Source organism: Saccopteryx leptura, chromosome 2, assembly GCF_036850995.1.
Source record: "Saccopteryx leptura isolate mSacLep1 chromosome 2, mSacLep1_pri_phased_curated, whole genome shotgun sequence".
Lineage (NCBI taxonomy): Eukaryota > Metazoa > Chordata > Mammalia > Chiroptera > Emballonuridae > Saccopteryx > Saccopteryx leptura.
The window spans coordinates 381,490,931-381,508,523 of record NC_089504.1 but is presented as its reverse complement, the minus strand read 5'-3'; the positions used below and the strand labels follow the sequence as shown (position 1 = coordinate 381,508,523).

At 51.3% G+C, this 17,593-nt stretch overlaps 1 protein-coding gene and 2 pseudogenes across 4 annotated transcripts in view; 2 read left to right on the top strand and 1 right to left on the bottom strand.

Moving 5' to 3' along the window:
* The window catches only part of LOC136392787 (splicing factor ESS-2 homolog), a 39,097-nt gene that overhangs the window by 14,684 nt on the left and 6,820 nt on the right, over window positions 1–17,593 (bottom strand). The window contains exons 2-3 of one of the 4 annotated variants that reach the window (XM_066365389.1): window positions 15,557–15,707; window positions 13,890–14,058 (exon numbers count right to left, since the gene is read on the bottom strand). In XM_066365389.1, the coding sequence (XP_066221486.1) occupies window positions 13,890–14,058; window positions 15,557–15,691 (304 nt within the window). In that variant the 5' untranslated portion in view covers window positions 15,692–15,707. Of the gene's footprint in view, window positions 1–535; window positions 787–4,355; window positions 4,670–13,889; window positions 14,059–15,556; window positions 15,708–17,593 lie in introns of those variants that run through there. The other 3 variants (XM_066365386.1, XM_066365387.1, XM_066365388.1) reach the window with 3 other exon arrangements.
* LOC136394630 (testis-specific serine/threonine-protein kinase 1-like) lies at window positions 10,000–13,778 on the top strand (annotated as a pseudogene).
* On the top strand, window positions 11,250–11,946 carry LOC136392788 (dynein light chain Tctex-type 1 pseudogene; annotated as a pseudogene).

Sequence of the window (17,593 nt, the reverse complement as noted above, 5' to 3'; positions counted from 1 at the left end):
TTCTCCCAAGGAACACAGCTCTATAGTCCTGCTACCTCACCAAGCGGCCTGGCCAAGCACCTTTTTTTTTTTTTTTTTTTTTTTAATTTTATTTATTCATTTTAGAGAGGAGAGAGAAAGGGAGAGAGAGAGACAGAGAGGAAGAGAGAGAGGAGAGAGACATAGAGAGAGCAGGGGGGAGGAGCTAGAAGCATCAACTCCCATATGTGCCTTGACCAGGCAAGCCCAGGGTTTCGAACCGGAAACCTCAGCATTTCCAGGTCGAGGCTTTATCCACTGCGCCACCACAGGTCAGGCAAGCACAAGCCTTTTATAGGGCTGGGGATCTCAGCTGAGACTGTGTTCACTCGGTAAAGGTAAATGTTTTCTCAGCTATGCATGATGGGGTCACTTTGGATGAAGCTGTGGCTAAAACAATGGCATGATTTTCTTTCATTGTCGATGCTAGAAAAACCGTTTTAGCATCAGCATTGTTTTTTTTGTTTGTTTGTTTTAGCAAGAAAAAGAGAGAGAGAGATAAGAAGCATCAACTCACAGTTGCAGCATCTTAGTTGTTCATTGCTTTCTCATATGTGCCTTGACTGCAGGGCTCTAGCCAAGCCAGTAACCCCTTGCTCAAGCCACTGACCATCGGGAAGCTGGCAACCCCACACTCAAGCTGGTGAGTCCGTGCTCAGGCCAATGACCTTGCAGTTTTGAACCTGAATCCTCAGCATCCTTGGCTGACGCTCTATCCACTGCACCACCGCCGGGTCAGGCTAGAATCAGTAATTGATACTGCATTCCCTGTACAGATAAAGGGTCAGTGAGATGATACCCTAGTCAGTGGCCCCTAAAATGCTCATTTGTCACCCTTTGGCAGAGAGCTCCAACCTTTCATTCACACCACACCCCTGGTAGACATAATGCACATCTCTGTTGGTCATTATGGTTAACCACAGAAGGAATTTTGGAGAAGAGTTGGTTCTAACCCTCAGATCAGGGTACTCAGATGGAGTAAGCCTCAGCATCCCACCTGGTAAACCACTGGGTCCATCAGAAGAGAAGTGGGCTGGGGCTCCACAGCAAGGGGTAAAGACAGCAAGCAGGACATACACAAACCCCTGGGAAGGGTTTATGTTGGAGTCAGGCCAGAATTCTAGGACTGAATCTCATTCCAGTCACTTAGCTTGATGAGATCTCCATATTCAAACTTCCCCATCTGTAAACGGGGCTAATAACGATATCTACCTCAGAGGGCCACCTGAGAGTAAAATTAATCAACATGTGTTGGTACTACAGTACCTGACATGTAACACATCCTCAATGAGACATGCATTTTATTGTTTTTTAATCTTTTTTTATTGATTTTAGAGAGAGAAGAAAGGGAAGAGAGAAAGAGAGAAATATCGACTCAATGTTTCACTTATTTATTCATTCTTCGGTAGATTCTTGCATATGCCCTGACCAGGAATTGAACCTACAACCTTGGCATATAGGGACAATGCTCTAAGAAACTTTGGTGAAAAGTCAAGTTCTGCACTCTTGTGTTGCCCATTGATCCCACTCTGTGAAAGGCCTCACACCCTAGCCTGCATAAGAGAGTAGCCAAAAGTGGCTTGGTTCCAGTCGTCAAGGGTTCCATCTGACAGAAATCAGAGGACCCTCCGCACTCGCCTGCCTGCCTGCCTCCTTCCCAGGAAACACGTTCTAACTGGTGCCTTCCTCACACCCCCAACAAAAAGAATGCAGGCTAAGACCAGAAAATGCCAGCCAGCAGACTCCTGCCTGGAAGGACGGAGAGCACATTTGGCACACAAGGAGAACACTTGACCCAAAGTGAGATGTGCCCTCACTGCCCAAAGTCAGGGAGCCAATTGGATTTCCCCAATTTTGGAGGGCAAGTCTATACACCACTGGGGGCCGCTGTGAAGTTCTGAAGAGTCGTGAAATGAAAAGGGTAAGTTTACTTCCTCTGCCAGAGATGCTTCCGTGCCCCAACACAGACCTAAGCAGGATGTCTTCCATGAAGAAGCCCTCCCCTGCTTCAAAGATACAAATGGTCGGCCACCTCTGCTACCTGCCTGGGCTCCCACACTCAATGGACTGATTTATACCTTGTCTCTCCTTCCACACCGAAAGGGCACTCCCAGAGGGAGGGGTTTATTCTCTCCATTTGAGCATCCCTAGGGATGGGCAGGCATCAAGCACTCAGACACTTGTTGAATAGCTGCTGGCCAGCTGGCAGGATATGTGGACAGAGAGAAAAGGAGCTGGGGACATTGGTCACCTCTATCGTCCTGGCAAGAGATGCTGAATCTGGAACCAGAGGCACCCCAAGGAAGATAGGTATCCGTGATGCATGGGTTCACCCCTCAGGGTCCAGTCACTTGATGTGCAAAACTGAGACCCAGGAGCCAGAATAGGATAATGTCTCTCTCACCTTTCTACAGAAGTAGACATGTTTTCTAAAGGACTTACCGTAATCACAACCCATAGTCCATTGGCTCTGGTCCCCAAGAGCCTATATATACAGTACCGTCCTAGACAGGTAGGCCTTTTCCAGGTCTCCATCCTACCACGGCTATCTCAGAACCAGTCACCCTGCTGCCAAGAGAACATCTAAAAGCAATGAGCAACCAGCTCTACTCAGGGAGCCCTGAGAAGTATCACTGGAAAGACTCCAGGTTGAGTGCGGGCCCAGGGCCTTGGCCACTAGGTAGGCACTACGGAATCCAGACGTTCAGTGTGTCTGAGGTGGGAGGAGCCAGGCTAGGGCATGGTGGAGGGCCACAAACAGCTCTGCTCTCCAGCCTGCCTTTACCCACTGAGGCCTGACAGTGCTTACAGAAGAGGTCCTAGGCACTTCTACCTTCAAGGACCCCTTTTCTGCACTAAAAACAAAAAAAAAAGCTAGAAACCATACTTTTCAACTGTACTGTTATAAAATAAATGTGTATATGTGCACAATTCATTTTCTTTGACCTATAAGTTTTTTATTTCCCTGCTTATTTAAAAAAAAATCATTTGGCCCTGGCCGGTTGGCTCAGCGGTAGAGCATCGGCCTAGCGTGCGGAGGACCCGGGTTCGATTCCCGGCCAGGGCACACAGGAGAAGCGCCCATTTGCTTCTCCACCCCTCCGCCGCGCTTTCCTCTCTGTTTCTCTCTTCCCCTCCCGCAGCCAAGGCTCCATTGGAGCAAAGATGGCCCGGGCGCTGGGGATGGCTCTGTGGCCTCTTCCTCAGGCGCTAGAGTGGCTCTGGTCGCAACATGGCGACGCCCAGGATGGGCAGAGCATCGCCCCCTGGTGGGCAGAGCGTCGCCCCTGGTGGGCGTGCCGGGTGGATCCCGGTCGGGCGCATGCGGGAGTCTGACTGTCTCTCCGTTTCCAGCTTCAGAAAAATGAAAAAAAAAAAATAAAAATCATTTGCAGTCCCCTTTTAGGGGCACTGTGAGCACCCAGCATTGCATCTTCTGTGCCTGTTAGATAAATAAATAGGTCCTGCACTTGGAGATTCGATTTATTGCTACAGTTCAGAGGATTGGTCCTCCAGGAACAAATAAAAATTGTCTGGGACCTTAAGCTGCTTTGATTCTGAATCCATTTCCCCCTACACAGACAGACTTTTTTTTTTATAGAAACACAGTTCGAACGGGAGTTCCGAAAGCATTTAATCATCACATACAAAGAGTAGTCTTAAGTACCAGGCACTGTCAAGGTTCCTACGACTGAAACACACCTGGGAGGCAGCGCGTCAGTCTCTTCCTCAGCCCCACCCCCCACCCCCGCGCGCGAGGCTGAGCGGCCTCCTAGCACCTCCTCGGGGCCGCTCTCTGAACTGAGTACTTCTCAAGTGTAACACCTGAGTGACAATAAACGACACGGCTACCGCCTTCTAGCCGAGGGATTTCCAGGGTTGAGACGCTTGGCACCAACCCACTGCAAGAGAAACTAGGTGCCTCCACGAGCTGCTCTCTCGACCCCCAGCACTCCAGCCTAATCACAGCCGCTGGACCAGCAAAGAGCTCGCGCCCAGGGCGCAGGTCCTAGGCGAGAGGACTCCATCAATCTCCGTCCCGTCAACCTCAAAGCATGTACTGCTTCACGATCGTGGACCCAAGGGCAACATCCATCGAAATAAAAGTTCCATGGTGTAGGAAGCGCTCGGACCCAGGTAAACTCAAGGCATGGTCCCGGAGGTGCACGGTCCGGGGCGGGGGACGCGGCGGCCCGCAGGCAGGACTCAACCGGCGGCCTGCCCGGACGCGGCCCGCCAGGTGGAGGGAGGTCCCGGGCGACCCCGGCCCCGCCCGCCCCGCCCCTGGCCGCCCGCCCCGCCCCTGGCCGCCCGCCTGCACACTCCGCGCCGCGCACCTGGTCGCAGCGGCTCGGTGACGGTGAGCACGAGCAGGAAGAGCAGCAGAAAGGCACCGCTGTCTGCGTTGGGCACCATTTATCCTCCGTTCATCGTCCCCGGGGCGGCTGCTTGACCCCGCGGGGAGGTCGGACCGGGCCTGGCTGAGGGTCGGGGTCGGGCCGAAGCCGGGTGCAGAGAGGTGGCGGGAGAGGACTCCGATTGGGCCGCGGCTGCACTGGGCCGCGGGCTCTCGCTCACCCTTGGGCGCAACCTGAGATTCCAACTCCGGCTCCGCGCAAGATGGCGGCCGTCCTGCTCGGCTCCGCGACGCCCCGCCTCCCACCCTTAGTGCCGGCATTGGCCAATGAACACCAAGAGGGGCGGGGCCTGCGCAATTCCAGTGCGTACGGCCCATTTGCGGAGCTGAGGCGGGACCTGGGCATTAGTGCCCGAAAGGGGCGAGGCCTAAGGTCCGGACGCCGAGGGGCGGGCCCAACGGAAAGCCAGGACTTAAGAAGTGAGGTGTGCCATTGGCTAAACAGAGAGGTGGGGCTTGGTAGTGGAATCTTAGCGGTAGGGCTCAGGACAGGGGCGGTAGGAGAGGGGAAATGGGACTGTTTCATCCCAGCGAGAGAGACCACAGCAGACACAAAGTGAATATTATAAGTTTTATTGCAAACCTGCACAGGGACTGCAGGTAAGCCACACAGGGGAACACTGCAGCCCCGAGCTTCTAAAATAACTCCTTTTTATAAGGTGGCTATCTAGGTTGAGCAAGCATTCTACAGAAGCTGATGTGGCTGTTAGCTATGGCTAGGGAGGTCGCACGCAGTTACGGGGGTGGGGGGGGGGTGGCGGGGGGGGGGGGGGGTGGCATATTGCTCAGTGGAGAATTTCAAACATAAAATTCTGATAAGGGTCTCTGACTCATCTGAACTCTTTGTTCTCGGCGTCACAGGGACCTTGTCAGCACTCCCTGTTCCTTCAATAGTTACACACTTGGCAGCCCCAGCATATCAGTACTCCCTGAAGCTAACATTCCCCCATCTCTTTTGGGCATAAATCAAACCCTTGATTCTTCATCAGTGGGGAGAATGGTATAAGGCTGGGGCTCATGAGAATTTTCTACTTTAGCTGTAGCTATAAGCTAATTGGGTCAGGGGTCCTCCCTAGTATGTGCTGGTATGCTGATAGTGTGCCCTTAGTACTACAAGCTTTACGAACTAATTTCTTTCTGCCTTGCATTTTTCTTCTCTGTACTAACTTCTTACAACTTGCACAAACCTTCTGCAACTTACACTAACCTTCTGCAACTTACACAAACCTTCAACTTTTATGCACTTTCTTATCCAGAAATAACTGGCCTTCATAACAACTTACTTTTTCCTTTCCTTTTCAAAAGTACCTCTACACCTTATACCTTCTATTATCAAACCATACAATTCCTTTCTAACTAATCAGAATTCTTAATTCCTAAAAACCTTAACCTTCAGCGAGGACTAAGTTAGCAATAAGTAATCCTCTTTTAAAGATTGCTTTTTGGGGGTGTCCTTTTCCTAAGTAGCCTATTGGACACATGACCAATATTCATAGGTTATTTTACAGTGGTAGCTATGAGCACATATATCATTTTCATTTACCTTGTAGCTTCTCTCTCAGCCAAAGGACCTACACCCCCTTTCTGTATGACTCCTAGCAGTACATGCATCAAACCTTAAGATGACTTACTTCGCTTTCCTTTACCTTAGTTTCCCTCCCTCCCCAAAGTCTAATTAAAAGGAGGTCCTTAGTGAGTTTCTCTAGGCATTAGCCAATTGTGGACCAGTTAACTTCTGGTTTATGGCTGAAGCAGGGCATGCTGTCCTTCTCAGGGTCAGCTTACAAGGGTTGGTGGGGTCAGTCTTCGCTGTTCACAAAGGTCTCTGCTGGGACTGCAAGCTTCAGCCGATGCGGTGGCCCCAGGTGGGTATGCCTTCTACCTTAGCAGCAGTGGGAGTGGTCAGGATCATGGTGTCTGGACCCATCTACATGGGAGTCAGTCCTTGGGTGGTGTACTGCTAGAAGTGCCTCTTGGACAGTCTTTGAACAGTTTGCTGAGTAACCTATAAAACCTGCAAGTACTTAGGGAAAGGGTGTTACATTTCTACACTTTGCAGTTAGAATTTAAGTCCTAGTGACCACTGCTTCTAGCTGGAATTAGCAGCAGGTCCCAGCCTATAATAGGCATGGGGCATTTAGATAAGAGAAATAAAGGAGATACTAAACATTAAATAAAGTAATAAAATCAGACTGTCAATACCCACAGTAGAGATCTTTGAGGGATAAATAAAACTTAAATATTCAAGCAAGGCATAGTATTGGCCCTTGTGTTTACAAGAAATGAGATTAGCTTATCTGCTACTTGGAAGAAATACCTTAGGCTCGTGAACGATGTCCTTGGGCCTTCAGTGGCAATTCCCAGCACCCTGGGAAAGGTCAGGTCACAGGTAGCTGGAGCAGGGCTAGAAGAGACTGAACCCTCCCTCCATGGAGCAAGGGGGCAGCTTACCTTCTCATGTCCCTCTTTCCAAAGCACAGGTGTCTCAAACGGTGGGGCAGGGAAGCCTGGCAGGCTTCAGTTCAATGACCTTTCTTTCCACTCTGGAGCAGGGCCTTGATGACATGCTATGAAGCGCCTTAGGGCGCTGGAGCCAAAAGTTGGTATTTCCTGACTTCCTTTGGGCCTTATTTGCCTTTTCTGTTACTTCCTTGGTCATTATAGACCTTAAAAGCCATGCTCAGAAGATCTCACTGAGGGGTTTGACTAGGAGAGCAAAATTGGGAATCCTGTATTTAAAGAACCCTAAGGCAGTGGGTTTAGAAGGGGCCGTATTCCCTAAATCTTCTCCTCGGGTCTGGCTCCAGATAGGAGGCAGGGATTCCCCGGAGCCAAAGCAGAGGAGGGCAGGGGCTGTAGCAAGGTGATGATAACCTCTAACTTACAGCGCTGTTATCTTTTGCCTCACTAAGCAGTGGCTCAGCCCTTGAGCCGGTGCCCAAGGGGGAGGAGCAAGTGCCTGAAACTGTGAGGGGAGCCTGCCACTTCTCCTGCAGCCAGCTGCAGCCTGGCTGCCTTTTCTTTCTCTACCTCTGCTGCTATACTGGCTGCATACTGACCATGCCACCTGCCTGCGGGTGAGTGCTGGTGATAGTACGCTAGACTCTCTATGTTTTCTATGGGTCTAGCAATCCTTGCTTTGGCCAGTCTGCTCTTAAATTGGCCATTCTAGTTCATAAAGAGTCCGCAATGTGGCAGAATCAACAGGAGTCCTATAGTCTCGTGCCCTGCGAGAGAAATCAGAAAAGTTATCAAGCAAGCACTGAAGAGGCATTAGGGCAGCAGATTGCCCCTGACCCATGGCCCTTGACCCTCGAAGGAATCCTGTGAGGAAGCAATGGGCAAAGCAGACAAACAAACCAAATATGCACACAAAACAAACAAAACTTCTAAACCAAAACCAAAGGGAGAAGGCAGCGTCCTGAGTTCCCCGACTAACCGGGTGGGGAGAAATCAGGTGGTGTCCCGCCTGCTCCACTACACCCTTTTCTAACCAGAGCTCTGTTTCCAAATATTCAAAGAGGAAGCTTCCTTACCAAACAGTCTCGAGACTCCAAATGTTTCGAATCAGCCAAATTCAGTTTTCAAATGGCAAATGCCGGAGGCTGGCCAGCTGCCAACGTCTGCTGCAGCCCACTCCGCGAGGAGGGATCTTACACGGTCTACCTCGCTGGGGCCTCCATGTGTTACATCGCATGCGAGATAGACCACAGCAGACACAAAGTGAATTTTATAAGTTTTATTGCAAACCTGCGCAGGGACTGCAGGTAACCAACACAGGGGAACACTGCAGCCCCCAAACCTGCGCAGGGACTGCAGGTAACCCACACAGGGGAACACTGCAGCCCCCCAAACCTGTGCAGGGACTGCAGGTAACCCACACAGGGGAACACTGCAGCCCCGCAAACCTGCGCAGGGACTGCAGGTAACCCACACAGGGGAACACTGCAGCCCCGAGCTTCTAAAATGGCTCCTTTATATATGGTGGCTATCTAGGTTAGCAAGCATTATACAGAAGCTGATGTGGCTGTTAGCTATTGGCTAGGGAGATTGTGCGCAGTTACGGGGGGAGAGTATTGCTCAGTGGAGAATTTCTAACATAAACTTCTGATAAGGGTCTCTGATTCATCTGAACTCTTTGTTCTCGGCGTCACAGGGACCTTGTCAGCACTCCCTGTTCCTTCAATAGTTACACTCTTGGCAGCACCAGCATATCAGTACTCCCTAAATCTAACAGGACCAAGATGACCAACACGGAAAGGGGCGAGGCACAATGGGCCAAGAGGTGAGGACCCGAGGGGCCGTGGGTAGCCCACGGGGTGGAGCGTGAAAGGAGAGGGAAGGAACTCAGAGGGAGCAAGAGGAACAGAGACACAAAAGGTCTTCACACCTTGCATACCCGCAGGCCGAGGTCCAGTCAGAGGCCCAAGAGTGCTGCCTAAAGTGGCCTTTTTAAGAAGGGTTGTAAAAAAAATAAAAAATAAAAAAACAGGAGAGAAGGGCTGCAAGAAAAGGATGAGGAAAACTGAAAGGATCCAGACTATCTTTGAGGAGGTGGGGAAGGAGGAGGATCAGTGCTGTCAGGCACAGGTAGGTGTGATTTCATCGGCACACACAACTGAAAATGTTTCAGATAGATGAGGAAATAGCTTAAAGGAGTGTCATATAAGGAGAGGTGACAGGGAAGCCCCGATTCTAGAGACCCTGTAGTAAAGCTGGCTTCTGGAGGAAGGGCCCTGCCTACACAATGGGGGAGGGAAGGAACACTGGACAGAGCTGCTGCCACATCAGGTCACATCTGATGAAGATAGCCACTGGGGACAAAGCTCTAAGTACTGACATTGCACCTGTTATTGGGAACAAGGTGACCATGAGAGGGGAGAGGGGACACAGTACATAGGGTGTTCTCAGCAGGAGAGAGAGGAGCAAACTGTCCAAAGGAAGAGCCAACAGTCATGCTCATAAGGCTGGTGCAGGGTGTCAGGGCTGGAAAAGAGGGTAATGGTGGGAGTAGAGACAGAAGAAAGGCCAAGGCTGGTGAAGACCCATCCCTACCTGCCCCACCTCTAGCACCACGGACTCACTCCCCAGGAGCAGTCCTCTCAACGCTCCCACAAGCCATGGTTCTCCTGAATGTCTCTTAATCCTGGGACACTAGGGGTCATCTGAGAGATACACACCCACTCCTTCTGGGTAGATATAGCCAAGGTTAAACCCAAAGCAAGTCCAGACCTGCCTGCTCTTGCTTCTAAGGGCATGGTCCCAAGCAAGTGCAAGGAGTTGTCACAGCAGAGGGCCTCTACTCCTGGCAGAAACTAGTCCCTGGTCACTGCTGATCTCTCCACTTGCATTGTCCTCAGGAAGCATTCCGGGAGCAGCTGATGGCACTCAAAACAAGATCCAGGTCCAGCTAATGCCCCAGCCCAAGATCTGCCCTGGGAGCCCAGCCAAGGCTACCAACTTGACAGAACCCCAAGGGGGAACACATGGCCAAGAGAAGAAATTCCTGCCATTTGTCCCCTGCACAGAGTCACTGTCATAGTAACAGTCCGGCAAAGGTTTGGATGAGGAATAAGAAGTACAAGGAGGTGAAGAGTCCAGCCAAACCATGCAGGAGAAGGCAGAGCCCTGGCCTCCTAAAGACAGAAACCCCTGGGCCTGGAGTCTTTTTCCCTCTTGATCCACCTCCACCCTCACCCTGCTGCATGGCTGGCAGGCCACCTGTGTGGACACAGGTAAGGGCTTCCAGGACTGGAAGGGGAAAAGATCAGGGACATTTCTCCCTGGCTCCTTGTCTGTGGGGTCACTGTGGTCTCCACTTAAGGTAACTGCCTCTCTCAAGGTCACCCTCTCTAAACTACCCCTTCCAGGTTCCTGTGATCATCCCTCCCTTCTTCCAGAACTATGTGACTGTTGGGGTTTCCTACACTCTGCTCCCTCCTTTGTAAACCATGGCCTTATTAAACTCTCAGACTGCCCCAACTGGAGTATGTCTTGTTTCCTACAGGGACCTGGACTGATACAACCACCTGCCCTGGATTTCCCAAGTTGCACTAATCAGTCCCACCACTCAACAAGCAGTCTTGGCTCTGGGTTTGGAGGCATGGGCAGACCAATGTGTCCCCAAAACCCCTGCTATCTTGAGTCCCAACTAAGTGCAGGGCCACTCTCTGTGGGCCTTTGGTTTGGTCCAGCCCACTGGCTGACCTTTCAGGGTTCCAAGTCCAAGTGGCTTAAGCCAGAGAGAGACTCATTCCCCAGGGTACTCCTCCTTTATGACTTCACCCACTGAATCACCTGGGCAACAATGCTGAACGTTCCACTCGAGTCTGGGCCTCTAGGAGGCAGGGATAGTAGGCTTGCCCAGAGGACTCTCTGTCCACAGTGTAAATGAGGACACTGCTGGCCCACGTCTTGCACAGATGTTGAGGGCAGCCTCAGAGGCACTGGGTACTCCTGGCACCATGGATACGCTGCCATCCTCAAGCGACGGGGCTACATCATGGGGATAAACTTGGGAGAGGGCTCATATGCAAAAGTCAAATTCGCTTATTCTGAGCGTCTAAAGTTCAATGTGGCAGTCAAGATCATCGACCGCAAGAAAGCCCCCACAGTCTTCTTGGAGAAATTCCTTCCCCGGAAATTGAGATTCTGACCATGCTAAACCACCACTCTATCAAGACCTACGAGATCTTTAAGACATCATATGGCAAAGTCTATATTGTCATGGAACTCGGAGTCCAGGGAGACCTCCTTGAGTTCATCAAAACCCAGGGGGGGCAAGGCGAGGCGTTGGCAACGCGTTGGAGGGAAGATGGAAAACCCTCAGGGTTCCCCAGAGGAGACGTTTGTTGTTGATGAAGTGAGCAAAATTGTAAAAGAGGCCGTGGAAAGTGTCATCTGAGGCAGCGCCTACAAGCACAGCAAGGTCAAGCAGTGGACCAACGACGTAGTGGAAAAAACTCTGAGCCAACTCAGCAAGCTGGGAAAACCATTTAAATACATTGTGACCTGTGTAATTATGCAGAAGAACGGAGCAGGATTGCACTCAGCGAGTTCTTGCTTCTGGGACAACTCTACTGACGGGAGCTGCACCGTGCGGTGGGAGAACAACACCATGTACTGCATCATCACCACCTTCGGGCTGTCCATCTGACCTCGTCGTCGCCCGCGCTCTTCTCCTCTGGCACCCTCTCTCCATCTGCTAACCACCAGCCGTGAATTCAGTGAGCACCTTCCCCGTTCTTTGTTTTTGTAGCACTCTCAAAATGGAGAGAAAACACCAAACGACCGCACTGTTCTGCAGTCGGCACACCTCGTCATAGGAGTTGTTCACCACAGGCAGTAGAAGCCTGGGCCGCCACTTGTCTTAACTCGATTTCTGCTCAAAGGTGCTAAGAGCTCAAATGTGCTGGTGTGAAACTTTCTCTACTCTCTCAAATGAGTCAATCACACTAAGTTTTCACACTTTGTACTTTTAAAAGTTAGAATAAATTTAAAGTTTGTGTTTTTCTTCAGGAAAAAAAAAAAAACAAAAACAAAAACAAAAAAAAAAAAACCCGGGGGGCCCTACATGAAGATGATGCTCGCAAGAAGTTCCACCAGCTCTCCTCAGCCATCAAGTACTGTCATGACCTGGACATTGTCCACCGAGACCTCAAGTGTGAGAACCTTCTCCTCGACAAGGACTTCAACATCAAGCTGTCTGACTTTGGCTTCTCCAAGCGCTGCCTGCGGGATGATGGTGGCCACCTGACACTGAGCAAGACCTTCTGTGGGTCAGCAGCGTACGCGGCCCCCGAGGTCCTGCAGGGCATCCCCTACCAGTCCAAGGTCTATGACATCTGGAGCCTGGGCGTGATCCTCTACATCATGGTCTGTGGCTCCATGCCCTATGATGACTCCAATATGAATATGCTGCGCATCCAGAAGGAGCACCGCATTAACTTCCCTCGCTTCAAGAACCTGACGGGTGAGTGCAAGGACCTCATCTACCGCATGTTACAGCCAGATGATAGCAGGCGGCTGCACATCGATGAGATCCTCAACCACTGCTGGGTGCAGCCCAAGGCCCAGTGCCTGTCCTCTGCAGCCATCAACAAGGAGGAAGAGAGCCCCCAAGATGCTGAGCTCCCCAACAAGAAGGCTGTCACCAAGCCGGAGCCCCAGGAGGAGGCACAACCCAGCATGAAGTAGGAGTCCAAACACAAGGAGGAAAAGTTGAAAATGCAGGTGTCAAACCAGTTGCAGACCATGAACCTTAGGCTCACAGATAAGCAGCCAAGCAAGGAGCCAGTGGCAGGGGGCTCCCGGAAGCCTCCAGAGACACACACCGATTGAGCCTCTCATGGCCCATGGGCTGGTAGGGAATGAGGCCGAGTTCACAGCTTCGAGCCTGAGCTCCAAAAAGCCAAGGGACAAGCCAGTGAAGGAAGATAGTCCTGGATGAGCAACTGTTTCTTATCAATTTCTTTTCCCTTCCTTTGAACGTGGTAACCCACATGGTAAAGGGCAATAAATCACTATATTAGTGCAGACTCTAAGGTGAATGTGTTTGCCTGAGCTGACTGTGGTCGTCCAATAAGAGTATCCATCCTATGCCACCCCACCCACCCCCCAAGTTTGGAAAATATATCTCATTGTGCCCAGCCCTGACCATGACCTCAGGCCCTGGACCAGCACAGAGCGTTGAATGAGGAAGATGCTGCATCAAGAGGGAGGCCATGAGTATGGTGCTGGGGGGAGGGGACATGGAGAAGACAGGACCAAGGAGGGCAAGGTGGCTGCCAGTAGAGGAAGGGTGGGAAGAGAACCCACAAGGCTGCTGGTGGGGAGAGACCTGCAGAGGGCAGTGGACCAGCTTCTCAGACTCTCTTGGCAACTTAGTTTTTCTACTCTGTCCACTGGGAGTTCCCTTGTGTTCACCTGGCTCCCAGTTCTCAATGGTGCCCTGAGTCATCCCACCCTGTGATCATTCCCCCTGACCCAACAAGAAAAGCTACCCTCTTAGGCCTATGAAACCCACCAGGCAGAGGCCAGCACACAGATAGGAAGCAAGATTCCCAGAGCATGGAAAAGGACCAGAGGCTCAGAGGACTGACCCACATTTGGAAGCAGAACCTAGATCTTCTGCCTCCTAGACCAGTGCTCTTTGACCCAGTGGGTTGCCTTTTCGGCAAGGAGACACCTCAGGTACAAGATGTGACCTGCCTCTGGACCACTGATTCCCTGTCATTCCCAAACAGGTAACAGAAAGAGGCCGCTCACGCACCATCACCATCTTCCAGGCCCCGGCCCTTGCCACGGGGCTTCTGGCCCACCACTCCAGTGCCTGTGTGCACCTCAAGGGTTTAAAATGTGGCTGGAGTCACATCTGGGGAAGAGAGGGAATGGAGATTAAAGCAAGCCTGAGGCAACAGTTCAGCGGGTATTCCCATCACAGGAGTCCTCTTACAGGGTGGTGGGGGCTCTCGGGACATCTTGCCCAGAGCAGAGCCAAACTTGATGGCAATCTGACGCATCCGTTCCAGGTCTCCATTCTCCTCAGCCTCCAGGTATTCCTTCTGTGCCTGCAGCTTTTCCACGTCAGGAAAGAAGTCCCTCTGGATGACTGTCTGGAGGCCCTATCAGGGGAGATCAAAATCAAAGTCAGGCCTGACCTGTGGTGGCAGTGGATAAAGCGTCGACCTGGAAACACTGAGGTCACTGGATCGATACCCTGGGCTCACCTGGTCAAGGCACATATGGGAGTTGATGCTTCCTGCTCCTCCCCTCCTTCTCTCTCTCTCTCTCTCCTCTCTAAAATAAATGACTAAAATAAAATAATAAAAGAGCATTCATAAAAAATAAAATAAAATAATAAAATAAAATCAAAGTCAGAGCTGCCACCTTGGATCCCCCACTTCTGAGTTAACGATGCTAAGGTTGCCGTTCACCACCACCCCTTGGCCCTGAATCTCTGCCCAATGATCACCAGAGCTTAGGGCATTTCTCTTTCTTTTTTAGAGAGAGAGACAGACAGACAGGAAGGGAGAGAGATGAGAAGCATCAACTTGTAGTTGTTATCACTTTAGTTGTTCATTGATTGCTTTCTCATACCTGCCTGGGGAGGGAGGGGCTGGAGCTGAGCCAGTGACCCTGTACTCAAGCCAGCAACCTTGGGCTTCAAGCCAGCAACCACACAGTCATGTCTCTATGTCTCTGATCCCACGCTGAAGCCAGATGAGCCTGCACTCAAGCCAGCAAACACCGGGTTTCGAACCTACCTGGTTCCTCAGTGTCCCAGGCTGAGGTTTTATCCACTGCAACACCACCTGGTCTGAGGCTAATATAACATGCGGCCTTGCTGCAACATCTAAGGTTACTAAACGCTCCACTGATTTTCATGCAGCCCTTCTCTCTCCCCTCAGTAACTGGTCATTCTCATTCTCATTTGCTAGCCCTACAGCAGCTGGACCAACAGTAACTTCATTCCAACAGTAACTTTTTGTTTCCAATATAAACCCTTTACCTGGAAGACGTCAGCCAGTCACCACCAGCACCAGTTCAGATCCCCAATCTGTACCTCCAACCAGGCCTTGCTCCTCAGATACACATCTCTGCAGCCAGCTGTCCACTAATGTCACCTGCTTGTACAGCTTAGAGGCCTGGCAAACTTAACCAGTCCCAAACCAAACTGGTGCACTTCCTCCACCAATTGCGTGCCAACTCCTCCTTCCAGCCTATCTGCGGTAGCACTAAGATCTATTATTTCAAGGTGCTGCCACAGCCTTTGCACTTGCTATTAACTGCTCTCAAGAAAGTCCTCTTTGCCGCCAGCCTTCCTCACGCTTACGCTTTTTCTTTCCTTCCTCACGCTTTCATAGAAACCTCATTTCCCTAGCTCCCTACCACACACAAGCAGAACTGCCTTCTCTCTCCCCCGACAACACAGCCTGTGCCTCATAATCTTCATTGTGCTTATTTGGCTGTCGTACTGTCCATACCCCAAGGGCAGGCACTCGGGCTTATCCATCTCCGAGAGTGCCACGACCTGAGAAGAGATAGCCTAGGAGCCCAGCGCGGAGGGGAGGGGATCGGAGAAGAACCCAGAAGTCGCTGGCGCCCGCACCGAGGTCTTACCTCGATATACTCTTCCTCGTCCAAGACCCGATGCTTCCTTGTCACAGCCCGGGCCTCCTCTGCTGCCCGCTTTCTCCCCGGCCCAGATCCGGTAGGGAGCAACCGGGCCCTGGGAGACGCACTGGGGGTTTCCATCGCTGTCCCAGGATTGCTCAAATGACGCGTCACAGCGTCAAAGGGGCGGGACTATGCTAGATGTACAGGGCGCTTTCAATAGTTGGCGAATGGGGAAGCTTCGAGTTTCAAAGGCCAATACGCGCTCCCAACTGCAGGCCCTCGCTCTTATGGGAACTGTAGTTTTCTTCCCACCTCGCGCTGTTTAAGAATAATTAGACTGTGGGCACTAGGCGGCGCTGTGATAGTAGGGATAAGGGGCGTGTCCTTCACGCTAATCTCGAAAACTTCCTGCGCTAAGTATGGCCTTGGAATTCCAATTTCTCTCAAATAATCACTGCGTATGCTTCTATATTATTAACAAAAACACACTCTTCAAAAAACTTGATTATACACGCGTTTCAAAGCCTTTATTTGAACTTTATGCACGCAAAGAATCCTAAGACAAGTTTTTTTGGGTTTTTCTTTTTTTGACAGAGACAAAGAGAGACACAGTTAGGGACAGACAGACAGGACTGGAGAGAGATGAGAAGCATCAGTTCTTCGTTGTGGCACCTTAGCTGTTCATTGATTGCTTTCTCATATGTACCTTGACTGGAGGCTACAGCAGACCGAGTGACCTGACCTCTTACTCAAGCCAGCAACCTTGGACTCAAGACATTGAGCCTTGCTCAAACCAGATAAGCCCATGCTCAAGTTGGTGACCTCGGGGTTTCAAACCTGCGTCCACTGTGTCCCAGTCTGACGCTATATCAACTGCGCCATTGCCTGGTTACGCCCTAAGACAAGTTTGTTTTTTGGGTTTTTTTTTTTTTTGTATTTTTCCGAAATGAAAAGTGGGACGCGCAGACAGACAGACTCCCACAAGCGCCAGACAGGGATCCACCCAGCATGCCCAGAAGGGGGCGGTGCTCAGCCCCTCTGGGGCGTTGCTCCACTGCAATTACAGCCATTCTAGCCCTAAGGTGGAGGCCATGGAGCAGTGGTCAGTGTTGGGACCAACTTTGCTCCCATGTATCCTTGGCTACAGAAGGGAAGAGAGAGACAGAGGGGAAGGAGAGGGGGAAGGGTGGAGAAGCAGATAGGTGCTTCTCCTGTGTGCCTTGCCCGGGAATCAAACCTGAGACTTCTACACGCTGGGCCAACGCTCTACTGGTGAGCCAACCCGCCAGGGCTAAGACAATTTTTTTTGTTTGTTTTTTGAGTTTTTTTCTTACAAGGACAGAGAGAGTCAGAGAAAGGGATAGACAGACAGGAACGGGGAGAGAGAGAAGCATCAATCATCAGTTTTTCATTGCAACACCTTAGTTCAGGGGTCCCCAAACTACGGCCCGCGGGCCGCATGCGGCCCCCTGAGGTCATTTATCCGGCCCCCGCCGCACTTCCGGAAGGGGCACATCTTTCATTGGTGGTCAGTGAGAGGAGCATAGTTCCCATAGAAATACTGGTCAGCGCCCTGGCCGGTTGGCTCAGCGGTAGAGCGTCGGCCTAGCGTGCGGAGGACCCGGGTTCGATTCCCGGCCAGGGCACACAGGAGAAGCGCCCATTTGCTTCTCCACCCCTCCGTCGCGCTTTCCTCTCTGTCTCTCTCTTCCCCTCCTGCAGCCAAGGCTCCATTGGAGCAAACATGGCCCGGGTGCTGGGGATGGCTCTCTGGCCTCTCCCCCAGGCGCTGGAGTGGCTCTGGTCGCAACATGGCGACGCCCAGGATGGGCAGAGCATCGCCCCCTGGTGGGCAGAGCGTGGCCCCATGGTGGGCGTGCCGGGTAGATCCCAGTCGGGCGCATGCGGGAGTCTGTCTGACTGTCTCTCTCTGTTTCCAGCTTCAGAAAAATGGAAAAAAAAAAAAAATTAAATAAATAATAATAAAAAAAGAAATACTGGTCAGTTTGTTGATTTAAATTTACTTGTTCTTTATTTTAA